At 39.1% G+C, this 12,533-nt stretch overlaps 1 protein-coding gene across 1 annotated transcript in view; it reads left to right on the forward strand.

Moving 5' to 3' along the window:
- LOC139942368 (uncharacterized) overlaps positions 1-12,533 on the forward strand; it is a 70,515-nt gene extending 57,982 nt beyond the window's left edge. The window contains exon 3 of the mRNA XM_071939227.1: positions 6,259-12,533. Within this exon, the coding sequence (XP_071795328.1) occupies positions 6,259-8,206 (1,948 nt within the window). The 3' untranslated portion in view covers positions 8,207-12,533. The remainder of the gene's footprint in view (positions 1-6,258) is intronic.

Below are 12,533 nucleotides of genomic sequence, written 5' to 3' on the forward strand. Positions count from 1 at the left end.
TGGACTTTTCGAGGCAAGTTTCGAAGTCATAAAGCTTTGGTCATAACACCAACTCATCTTTTTCCCTTGTTTGGTAAAGGAATAAAGCTTACTTCCTGACGGGGGCAAAAGCATTGATTTTGCTTCCGTGTTTACCAATGATGGACATGGAATCTTCGTGTCACTCAATGTAGGCCTCTACTCCAGATTGGTTATTTTTTTCGATAGTTATCCTTATTTGGGAAAAGAGTTTTGCCACGGGGTAAAACTATCAAAATTAGGGTAGATTCCCTATAGTCAGATTAACAGGCCTATTGGCTTTTGTTGACCTATAGTTCTCTTGACGTCATCATCACAATAATCTTGCTCGTGCCATTTGGATTAGACTGGTCCCCTGCAGGTACTTGCCTTTCAGAATCAGTGACGTCAAGCATTCTATATCTGTGTTTTGATTGGTCCGAGGTGACGATTGGCAGCTGCACTTGCGGTCGTCTGCATAATGGATCTATGTGAAAGGTGAAGACGGACTGGGATTGACATATTCTACAGGCCACTCTCTGGCGTTACTCACGAGCCTCGAGGTGTAACGTCAGATGCTCACGCTACATTGGATAGTCTTGATTGGTGACCCAGTTTTGTTGTATTTGTCATCGGTAGAGGGCGCTACGTGAACACAGTTTAAATCATCAAAAATATTTAAGCAAACTTAAAATTTGCATCGGGGATATATGATATTTCTTGCCAATACACATACAAAGGTGCAGAAAAAAGAAACAATTCCCAGCGTAGCATGTTATCCTATTTACGCCTACAGAGAACAATTTTTAACACAATTCATGCTTCGTACTCCGAGGCTGAAATCAAACTTGCAAATCAAGAAAAACGTTTTTTCGCCTAAAGAGAAATAGAGGATGTTGACTTTCCCTAAAATTCACTGTGAAATTATTGTTAATGGTAAGCGGTTTCTGTGTATGCCTGAACATCTGACGTCACACTTCGAGGCTCATACGCCAGAGGTCTGCTGGTGAGCCTATACGCACATAATCACCTTTTAACTTGCATCATCTCACATGGCCTTCATGGTTTTGGAAATTCGCAGTGAAATTCGATGTACACTGTACATGTGTATACTAAAGCCAACACCTTGCGGATATGGACAGGGGACCAGTCCATTCCTATATCTGCAGCTGTGCTTCGTGAAATTGGTACCGCGTGACGTCAGCAGCTCTGCACATGCACTATGTTTTACATAATCATATTATTAATAGTTGTGTATATATTAATACTTTATTTTAAAAAGTGTTGCCAAAGAAACAAAGTAATTTTGACATTTTTGTCTTTCCTGTATATTATTCGTAAGCTTATACGATTGCGTTAACATTGCAAATAAATACAAAATGACACTACTGATGTGCTATGTTTCTCGCTATAAGTTATTGATGTCTGTGTGTATTAGTGACATTCAAATCGAGGAGTTATCATAGTTGGCCCACGACTCCTACACGGGGAAACATCGGGGTTCACGTATGGCTGGACAAAGAAATTAACAACGTAGTTAGATAACAAAAATGGTAGTCATTAAACATTCACCTTTTGTCCATCAGACCACTCCTGCAAAGAGCTATATGGCGGACAACTCGATTTAGAGTGAAGTTCCTTCCAATTTAACTCAAAAAGAGTAACACTGAGATTGACTCCAAGACGAGAGACGCCATCCCTCGGACAAGAGCGTGAAATTTTCGCTCAACTTTTACATATAAGGGGTGAGTGTGAGTACACATTCAAACCGGGAACCTATAACAAAAGAGGACATTAGGGTCCACGGTTCGGGAAAGGTCCACAGTTGGAAAACGTGTACACAAAGAATCGGAGCTGTTTGAAAATAAAATAGAGTATAAACTAAAGAGGAACAAAAGGAGGTCGCAGTTGCAGGCTTACATTCAAACCGGGTGTCTCTAAACAAGTGGAAAATTGTAGTCCCTGATTGGATATGAAGCCCAAAGTTGAAAATAGCGGCAAATAAGAGGGCCCTAATCGCAGATTGAGTGTTGTACACATTTTTTGCAATTTCCATACAACTTAGTTTGATGAAATTTCGATATTTGGTTGTCAGTTAAATTAAATATGAATACTATTCCTTAATCGCATTATAGACTACGTAACAAAAAAAGTGTTTCGACAACAATTGAGGGCGCTGTAGCAAGTGCTTGAAACTTGAAACAGAAACAGTTGGTGTTATTTCAAGAAAAAGTACTCGGAATTGAGCCCCATTATAAAAGGTCGCATAGCATTTTAATTTTAAACCAAAGACATTTCAAACTATTTTGAAAAAAATTTCAAAGACCACAGCCTCCTAAAACTAAAACAAAACTACCTATATCAGTGCACTGAAGTGGCACCAAAATATAGTTTGGGTTGTCCCTGTGACAACACGTCGACATATACGCTAAAACAGCCGTCAACCACAGAGCAAGATTTTGAACCATGAATAATAAATAATAAAATACAATTTCTCAACTCTCCTCAGCGGTTTTAGTGCACCCCCCTCACAAAGGGGAAAAGAGAGTGTCTGCCTCATTTGTGTAGAAATACCGTGTATTAGCAACATTTACCAATGTGTGACCTTTGGGCTGTAGACTTCCGTTTTGGATGAAATAGAACCTAAAAATTTGAATTTACCAAAAAGAGTGGGGACATTTTTAAATATGCTCGGACGCTTGAAAAATTGCATCGGTGTAGGTTTTTTTTTACTTGGAGGGAGAGTCCCTTGGACCCCCTACATCAATTTGAGCAGAGAATAAAAGTTCAAAAATTAAACTTTCTTTTAAGGTATTTTTAAGATGTTTTATTTTAATTAAGCATATTGCACTGTAATAATAACGGAAGTTTCTTTTGTATGGTGCACAGTCAGGCAGCTTATGACCATACTTGAGATGGTGTGGATATTCCGGACAAAACCACACCAAAATGAGCTCCTTAGATTTGCAACCATATCATAAACAGCGCCTCCATTCGACGGCACGTTTTACATGGTGATGATTTAAACGTAGTATGACTTTGCATGCACTAGTTGCGTTCGTTTTGGTATAATTAATACACAATCCCGCGGCACTAAATATGCTTTTAAAAGCTCATTGTTATACAATCGTAAAAAAACATTTAATATGCCAGACTATCCGGGCTGTTAAATGCACAACGCATATCGAAGTAGGATTGTAATATTTTAAAAAACAAACTAAAAAAGACCGAGTCATCATCGTTAAAATACACAGCTGTATTAAAGGTTGTTTTGTCTTTGTTTGTTTTTTGTTTACTTGTTTTGGGGTTGGTTTAGAAGAAAAGTTATTTCCCTAGGCCTACACGATCTACTCCGATACGTCAGCATTTCAGCATTTTAGTATTTTTTTTTTGAAAGTTTTTGGCACAATTTGATTGTCTTAATTCTATGTAATCGAAAATAATAATGTAGAATAAAACTAACCCGTGAAAATTTAAATAAATAAAAAGTGGTAGCGTTTGTAAGATGTGTGAGAAACAGGAAGAGAAATTCGTTCTTTGAATACAATGTGAAAACATTTCATGCAAAAACGTTTCTCCTATTGACATGTTTTTGAATCTCTCCCACCCCCTCCCCTCCCCCTCCCCCCTCCCCTCCCTCTCCCCTTCGCTCTCTCTCTCTCTCTTAAGCCCCACCACACTCCTTTGAAGGGAATTGTTTCTCAATGCAGTGTTTCATATACCAAGTAGAATTTTAATGTCATTCACTTTTTGAGTTATACCAGATAGATTTCCCCACTTCCTTTAAGACGAAGCGCCCATTGAAAATCTTGCTAAAAGGCAGTGGACACAATAATTGGTAATTACTCAAAATAATTGTTAGCATAAAGCCTTATACTTGGTAACGAGTAATGGGGAGCTGTTGATAGTAAAACACAATGTGAGAAACGGCTCCCTCTGAAGTAACGTAGTTTTCAAGAAAGAAGTAATATTCCACGAATTTGATTTCGAGACCTTGGAATTGGATTTTGCGGTCTCGAAATCAAGCATCTGAAAACACACAACTTTGTGTGACAAGGGTGTTTTTTATTTCATAATTACCTTACAACTTCGACGACCAATTGGGCTCAAATTTTCACAGTTTTTTTATTGTATTCATATGTTGAGATGTTGCTTGTTACAAAGTTTGTTTTTAATACCTGTTTGTTTTTGTAATAATCAATAGAGTCCAGCACCTTTAAGGTAGAAACAAAGTTATAGTAGAATGTGGATTAAAAGGAATTGCTTACAAATTAATGTATAGTTAAGAGTTAATTAGACATGCTCCATGACTGATGCCAGCGTAATTAATATTCAATGCAGACACCTCATGAAGATTTAATCAAGTGATTAATTATTCCTCTCTCATAGTTATCGTGGTCGCATTTCATGTATTATTAGCAGCAATGTATGTTAAAGTTCATTGTTTAGCGTAGAAGGGCCCAACTAAATATACATCACTTACGTATACATGAAGGTATAATATACACATTCAAACCGGGGACATATAGCAAAAGAGGACCTTAAGGTCCACGGTCCAGGAAAGGTCCACAGTTGGAAAACGTGTGCGAAACCAATAGGAGCTGTTGCAAAAAAATACAATACGAGGTCCAGGCATAATACACACTAGTAAGGGTGTGTGTACAAAAACAAATAACACAAATATTTTAAAATCATAGACAATAATATTGCTTTCTTTTTGCCGGACGTAGACGTAAAAAATAATATACTCAATTACGGATTCCTGATTCGTCACAGAAATGTCACCGTCAATAAAGATTTCATGCAGAACTAGTTAAGTATTCGTTGCAAGAGCCTGAATGTCTTCATTAAAGCACTAATTACTGTTCGGTCAGTCCTACGGTCGGTGATGGGTGTTCATGTGGCACCGTTACACCTTGGCGATGCATGTATGTACGGACTGCCTGGCAGCGTATTATAGCCCCATCAGCCTCAGCAGACGACACAAGTAAATCACACCTACTGGAGTTAACTCATCAACACGGTGTGCAAAATACTGCCATTGTTTTCCAGAATCGTAAATCGTATTGATCCATTTAGTACGAATCTATTAATGACTACACTCTGGCCTTTTGTTTCCGAACACACTTTGGTAAATAATACTCGATGACGAGACCTTGAATGACAAATTTTGTCGATATATCCATATAGGATAAAAACTACCATGCTATTTGTATGTGTACCACTGCTACACTCGCTTGATCATTGTATGTTCTTTTTAACGAAATAATTTGGTATTAATATTATATACCCATGTTTTTTACTCCAATTTCTCAGTCGATTTGATCTCACATTACCTTTAACATATCCAAAAGAATAACATCAAGTTTGTTATGCCCTGGAAAAACACTCCCGAAAATTCCGATACAGGAAAGTGCATAGCGTGACTGGTGCATTATGACGTATGTCCTTCAAACATAAACACTTTTATTTGTCATAAACTATACACAAACAGAAATTTCGATAATAAAAATCGAACAAAATGCGACGGTATTTCCAGTTGGTTGCAAGCTTTAAATGGATAAGCAGTGAAGCGTCGCAGTTGCGGTTGAACTACACCAGTACAAAATATAACCACTTTTGTGTACAGAGGAGTTGCAGAATTATTAACTGTGTGGGTTTGCAGAGCTAGAGAGAGGAATGAAATTTGGTAGGATTGTCAGTTTGTAGAATTTAACGGTCGGTGTGAGCGATGAACGTCACAGTAGTGCTCAGGGGGAAAGGCGGAGCGTGACGACCGGTTGTGCTTAGCGGGTTGGCACCCCGGCCTCTCTTGGGACGAGGGCTTCGACAGACACGGTGCGAAACTGTTAATGATCACGGTGTCTGCTGGAGGTGGGCGCTTGAGTCGAGGGAGAAAGGAACGCGATCGGGTGCACTCTCTCGGTTGGATTGACCTTGGGAAAGGGGGTCAGTTTGACTTGGATCTGCCTGAAGAGTCTGCACACCTCCATCCGCCTGGAAAGTTCATTATAAACGTACGTTGATCTTCGCGGGACGTGTTAGCTCATTACACACTTGAATATCATAATCAGGTAACATTTCATGACAACGATTTATCTAGAAACTCACCTAGAAATGAACTCCAGTTTACTGTTTTGACCCACCTGAAAGCAATACATGCATCTGCTTTATCTGCTTTAAATACAATATATATTTGCAACGCAATACGACGTCACTTATTGTTGTTTCATCGTATAGAGTACTGTATGTCCAATGATGTATCAAGTTTAGTCACTTGAATCCCACCGTGCTGTGTTTTAGCACAACTCATCAAAATTACAAGATGGTCACGAAATGGACTGGCCACATATCGTGTCCCCTTTTCGGGACTTTTTTCACCCTTGTGGCTCTGACAGCTTTCAGTAGACTTGCTACATGCAGGCCAGTCTGTCCACTGTTCTGCAAATGTAACCTTGGAATGTTTCTAATTAACTGTACGAATCAGGGCATCATTGGCATCCCGGAGAGCGACAGTGATGACTCCTTTTCCTGGGCTACAGTTTTCGTCTTCGAGCGAAACTCCATCGCCACGATCGGCAGGACAGCCTTCGATAGCTTACCCGGCCTCGTTGAATTGTCCCTCGCTTTCAACGGACTGCAGAGCATCGAAAATGGCAGCTTCCTCGGTCTTCAGGAACTGGAGCGCTTGGATCTAAGTGGAAATCACCTAGTGGGGATTCCAGCTGCACTCGGCGATTTGCCTAATCTTCGAGTACTTTCCTTGGTACAGAACAGTTTGTGGAATTTGGATGACGAGGCTTTCAAGGGGATGGGTTCGTTAGAACAACTGTATCTGGACAACAATAACATCCACGTTAATGGAACCCCTTTCAAAGGCTTGACATCTCTTGCTGAATTTACTATGACGAGCAATGCACTAACAGAGGACCCAGTGGGCTGGTTTTTTAGTCCCATGCATCATCTCGATCTTTCAGACAATCAACTGAGTTTGACTACAGAAATCTGGACATGGTTCAATAACTCTCAAGACACTCCACTACCTCTGCAGGTTCTTATTCTCAGAAGCAACCACATTGAATCCATAGAGCGGGGAACCTTTCGCCAACTTTCCTTTCTGCAAAAATTGGACATCGGTATGAACCAGATTTCATTTGTTGACAGTGAGGGCCTTCATGATCTTTGGAATCTGGCCTACTTCGCAATTAATGACAACTGGTTAGAGAGCCTTCACGAGGAAACCTTCCTGAAAACCACTTATCTTGAGGTTTTAAAACTGGAAAACAATCATCTGCAGAGTCTTCCGCTTGGGCTCTTTGGGAAGACCGAGCATCTCGTCCGTCTGAATGTTGCGAACAACGGACTCAAGAACATCCATGCCATTACACAGGGGCAGCTTCCATCCTTGGCAGATTTAAATCTCAACTATAACTTGATATCGAAGATCCAGGACGATGGGTTCAGTCAATCTACAATGTTATCCAGGCTCATGCTTGCCGGGAATAAACTCACGACAGTACCGAACATAGCAGGTCAACGCTATCTGGATACCTTAGACCTCGGTATGAATTCAATACGCAGTGTGCCAAAGGGCGCTTTCGACGACACAGGTCTCCGTGTCATCTTACTAAATGACAACTTCCTGGAGACGCTTGATGTCGAGCTGTTCGTGGATCTCTATGATCTTCAACTCTTAGACATTCGCGGTAACTCTTGGTGGTGCGACTGTCGTCTTGAATGGATACAAAGCTTACGTACTCTCACAGAACCTCCCATATGGGCGGATGAAATCATACAATCGAGACTTTTCTGCCAAAACCCTCCAGTATACGACACACTGGATTTTATGTACGATGATGTTGTGTTGAATGGATGCCCCGCAAAACTGGATAGTTTGGTTATTCTGGGCGTGATAATCGTATGGTTCGGACTCGTGGGGATCTTCGTTACGCGTATGTGGGTGAAGAAGTTCTCGGAGGTCCGCAAATTCAAGAAGGTTGGGAAGCGTAACTCCCGGTACAGCACTCGTCGCCAGACAAGGAAACGGCGCAACGGGGTCATGAACAATCACTATTCTCGCCATACATTTGGTAGATCAGACTCCTACACCCTGATTCTACAAAACAAGGACAACGATGACCAGGATGGACCCAATAATAACGATGGTCATGATGAATGGGATGAGGTTGCTCGGGTAACGACTGTGTAATTCCAAAAATGTACATGTTCCCTGTTTCTATTACAGTATATGAATGCTAATATTCATTGCGCCTGACATGGCACTAGACTATTATTTCGTCCAGCTTCAGTTTGGTTACAAAAAGTTGGAATTGAGTAACATCTAGATAGCCACACTGTGATAAAGGTCTACAAAAAGTTTTTTTTCATTAGTTTCTTTACGGAAGTTCTTAAAAGGCAAGAAATTTAATTGTAAAGTGGTTGTGATGTATGGTGGAGTTCTGTAAAACAGGGTAAGATGTGCATTCATCTATTGTAAAGGCACTTGACACTATTGGTACTTACTCCAAAAGCAATTGACATACTTGGTAACGAGCAATGGAGAGTTGTTGATATCACAAAACATGGTTTGAAACGACTCCCTCTGAAGTTACGTTGAGAAAGGGGTGATTTCGCATTCAAAATATTAGAAGGTTTTATGTCTGCAGCCTTTTATTGATATAGGCATCTATCACAGCTTGTACAAGGGTGATTTTGTTTCGTATTTTTCTGGCAACTTCCAGATGTATGCATTATTTTGATGAGATACACAAAGTGGGAACACTGGTCTCTGACAATTACCAATAGTGTTCGGTGCATTCGAAGCAATAAACCATTGCGAGGTAGATTTAAAAAGAAAAATGTCTGATACAATGACTTGATTAGCAACAATGTACCGACCATGATAAAGTTGCTATGGCAGCTTTGCGTTGTTTCACATGAGACGGTGAACTGCCAAACGCAATAAATCTGAGGAATTCAAATTAAATCGCAATCCTGTGACTATTAAGCAAGTCACTGTACCAGACATCATTCAAACCGATATCGCAATTGGCTTATTGTACACCACACACAGCTAAAATACAGTCGACTAATATTGCCAAAGGAATTCTTCCCTTTATCTGTCAATTATTTAAAATTTGTACACCATGAACAGCCATCTTTCTCTTAGTTTTTCTTCCATTCATAAACAAATCCAAGCCAAACTGCTGGAAGGAAAAATAGTCTGGTACTTTTTTTGTGGTTCGAGACGATAAAGTACCAGTGTCCAGAGACATCTCTGGACACTATAGTGTGGTAGGAAGTTTAACAAAACTTTAGGGTTTAAAGGTTTTTTCACATTGCAGTTATTCTTAAATTTTTATACACAATCCAAAAAGGTCATTGTTATTTTCATCAATTAATTAATTAATATCATTTTATAGTTTACAGCGTTGAAGCTAGACTTGTCGACAAGTCGTTAACATGTCTGTCGCAGTGATAGCGAAACGGCCCTCTTGCTAAGACTGCTGCTCTGCGTCTGCTCTCACGACTGCGATCAGACAAGAGTCGTGAGTGCAGTATACTTGCACAGAGCATGCAGTTGAAGCGTAAGTTGTACATATTATTTTAATTATAAAAATAGCTACTCTAAAACATTAACCAGGATATAAAGAATTCAACAAAAGGAAACAACAAAGGACGCAAATTAGGAAGAAAGGAGTTGGATCATTTTTGGAACAAAAGAAAAATGCTTAAAATTATGGTGTTTTCATGGAACCTCACTGTGTAAAGCAAATGTGCGGTTTGCCTTGGTGTATTTAAAGTAAACTAGTACCTGCTTACTCAAACGTTTTAAAACAAACTCCTTGCTTAAAGCGTTATTGTAATTTCTTTAGATTGTTTTTGGTGATTTGGTTTTCATTATCACGGGCTTCCATTTTGTATAACATATATATTGTGAAATATATTAAATGCTATTCTCAACGATACGTTTAAAGTTTGCAACCAGTTTGATTAAAGATAAGTTGCAAAACATATTCATTACATCAAACTGTTTTTATCAAGACCATTTTTATTTTCTGTTAGCAGCACTTGATTTCCACTTAAAGCCAGTGGACACTATTGGTAATTGTCAAACACCAGTCTTCTCACTTGCTGTATCTCAACATATGCATAAAATAACAAACCTTGAGCTTGATTTGTCGTCGGAGTTGCGAGAAAACTATGACAGGAAAATACACCCTTGTACACGAAGTTTCTTTCAGATGCTTGATTTCAAGACCTCAAATTATAAACCTGGTCTTTGACAGTATTACCAATTTAATAGTGTCCAGTGTCTTTAAAATAGTACCAAGATAATTTCCCTCTGGTGGTTTAAGCTAACCACTTTTATATTGTGTTGGTATGAATTTGGTTTCTATACCGATGTGTGAGATATATCTAGTGCTTTCGAAATTCTGTGGGAAGCAGTCACACAGGTTGTACTACTTGAGTGGGATTCTCACCCACGACCCCGTATCCCAGAGCACACTGTCTCAACCGCTCGACCCCCGAGTTTGTCCGTCAGAGAAAGCTCGAGATTCCTTGGGCCGAGTGTTCCAGTCCGTGTAAGGATTCAACGGTGTAAGGGTGGAAGGGTAAGCAAAACAATAACAGTTTGCAATTATACATCTGTTAAAGGAGTATCTAAAGTTAGCATAATTTATACAATATAGGGAGACTGCAAAATGGTGGACTTGGCAATAAATGTTTAATACCCTTACAATGAAATATACGGGTAGAGAGACGGCGAGCAAAGGATTGAAATATAAATAAATCATTCAAAACGGATTAATAGCAGCCATGCAAAATAAGAATTCAGTTTCTTGTTAGGGATGTTACTGGCCGAGGGTAGACCACCGTAGTCTTCCTTCAAGACGTTACTTGGTAATTTTGTTCTGGTTTTTACACTTGTTCAAGATAATAATCCATCAAGCTTTAAAATAATATGATTTATTTCATAGTTTGTGTTTAATCTGTTTCAATCTGCCATGCGTCCCCCTTCCTTCGTTTTGTAATAAGCCCTTTTTACAAATTCGCCGTGCTGAAATTTATATGAAAGTTATCGTTGTAAAACAAAAAAGTGTATGATCTTAAGTATTTCCAAATATAGGCAATAGATGGCATTAGCTTTCGATTCAAACTGGACCTTCATCAGATGTATAAACAAACACAAACCAAAACCTATCAAGTGAAAGCAAAAAGAGGAACAGGGAATAATGGGAAAGGCATCCAGAAACAAGGTTTCCTTTCTATCCCCTTGGTTGATGACTCGGTTAATTGCTCGGTTAAATGGTGCCGAGAAGAGTTCTTTCAACTTTGTCTCCTGAAAACACATCTGTTATAACGTTTTATTATGCAATATTTGATGTAACATCGTACCATATGCTGAACGAACAGTATTCAGTACAGTATATACAATTGTTGCACGCTGTGACGGGATCCATGGCGTTTTGTACACCCGAGGGGAGAAATGGCACCCGATGCGAAGCTGAGGGTGCCGTTTGCCACCGAGGGTATACAAAACCACTGGACACCAGTCACAGCGTGCAACAATTGTTTTGTTATACCTTGATAACATTGTTATTTCTTTTCTCGAAGTTCTGGTGTTATCTTCAAACATACGACGGAGTATGCATAGTTTATTAAGCACACGAAAAACAATTCTTCACTGTTCCCTCGAACCCGCGGGTGTTTCGTACACAGCACTGGAAATCGACAAGCGGTGGGAACGATCAAGGTGATATGTACACCGGTGTACATCACTTTTCATGTTACCCGCCTGACCCCGAGCCATGTGACATGCGTCTTTGTGTTATATCACGTGATTGGCTCTCGACCAATCAAATTTAACAGTTTGTTACCGAGGTTTAACAATAATCTTGTTTTCGCCCTTACAACGATGTCTACTCAGTAAAGGTTGTCGGTTCGAATCCTACCCGAGTGATTTGCTTGATGATTTTTTTCTTCTTATAACTCGAGATAGTACTGACTTCTTTTATACATTGCTTAAAATACACATCGAATTAAGGGTAAAACCAAATTATATTCTTTATATTCAATTATGTTTGGATACACCAAGTGAGAATACTGGTCTTTGAAAATTACCAAACGTGTCCAGTACCTTTCATGGGGGGAAACATTACATAAGTAATAAGGGTGTACTCGCTGAATTTTATTTTACCTTTTTCCAACAAGCTATAATATTTATTCTGTGTACAATATTGTCTATCATCATGTTCGTATAATACAATGTTTATGCAATTAATTTTTCGTGTGTGTTTCAGGCATAATTGGCTTACAAATGGGGTAAATATTTGGAAAACATTTTTATTTGAATATGGTATTGTATGATTATACATAATGATTTGTATTATGGTGAGGTCTGGCAAACAGTAAAACAATAAATTAATTCATGAATTCTTACAATTTTAACAAGAGAGGATAATAATTAATGGATGACGTTTAAGTGAAGGTATTTTACGCAGACTACTCGTACTTTGAAGGTCGACACTCTA

Source organism: Asterias amurensis, chromosome 9 (assembly GCF_032118995.1).
Source record: "Asterias amurensis chromosome 9, ASM3211899v1".
Classification (NCBI taxonomy): Eukaryota; Metazoa; Echinodermata; class Asteroidea; order Forcipulatida; family Asteriidae; genus Asterias; species Asterias amurensis.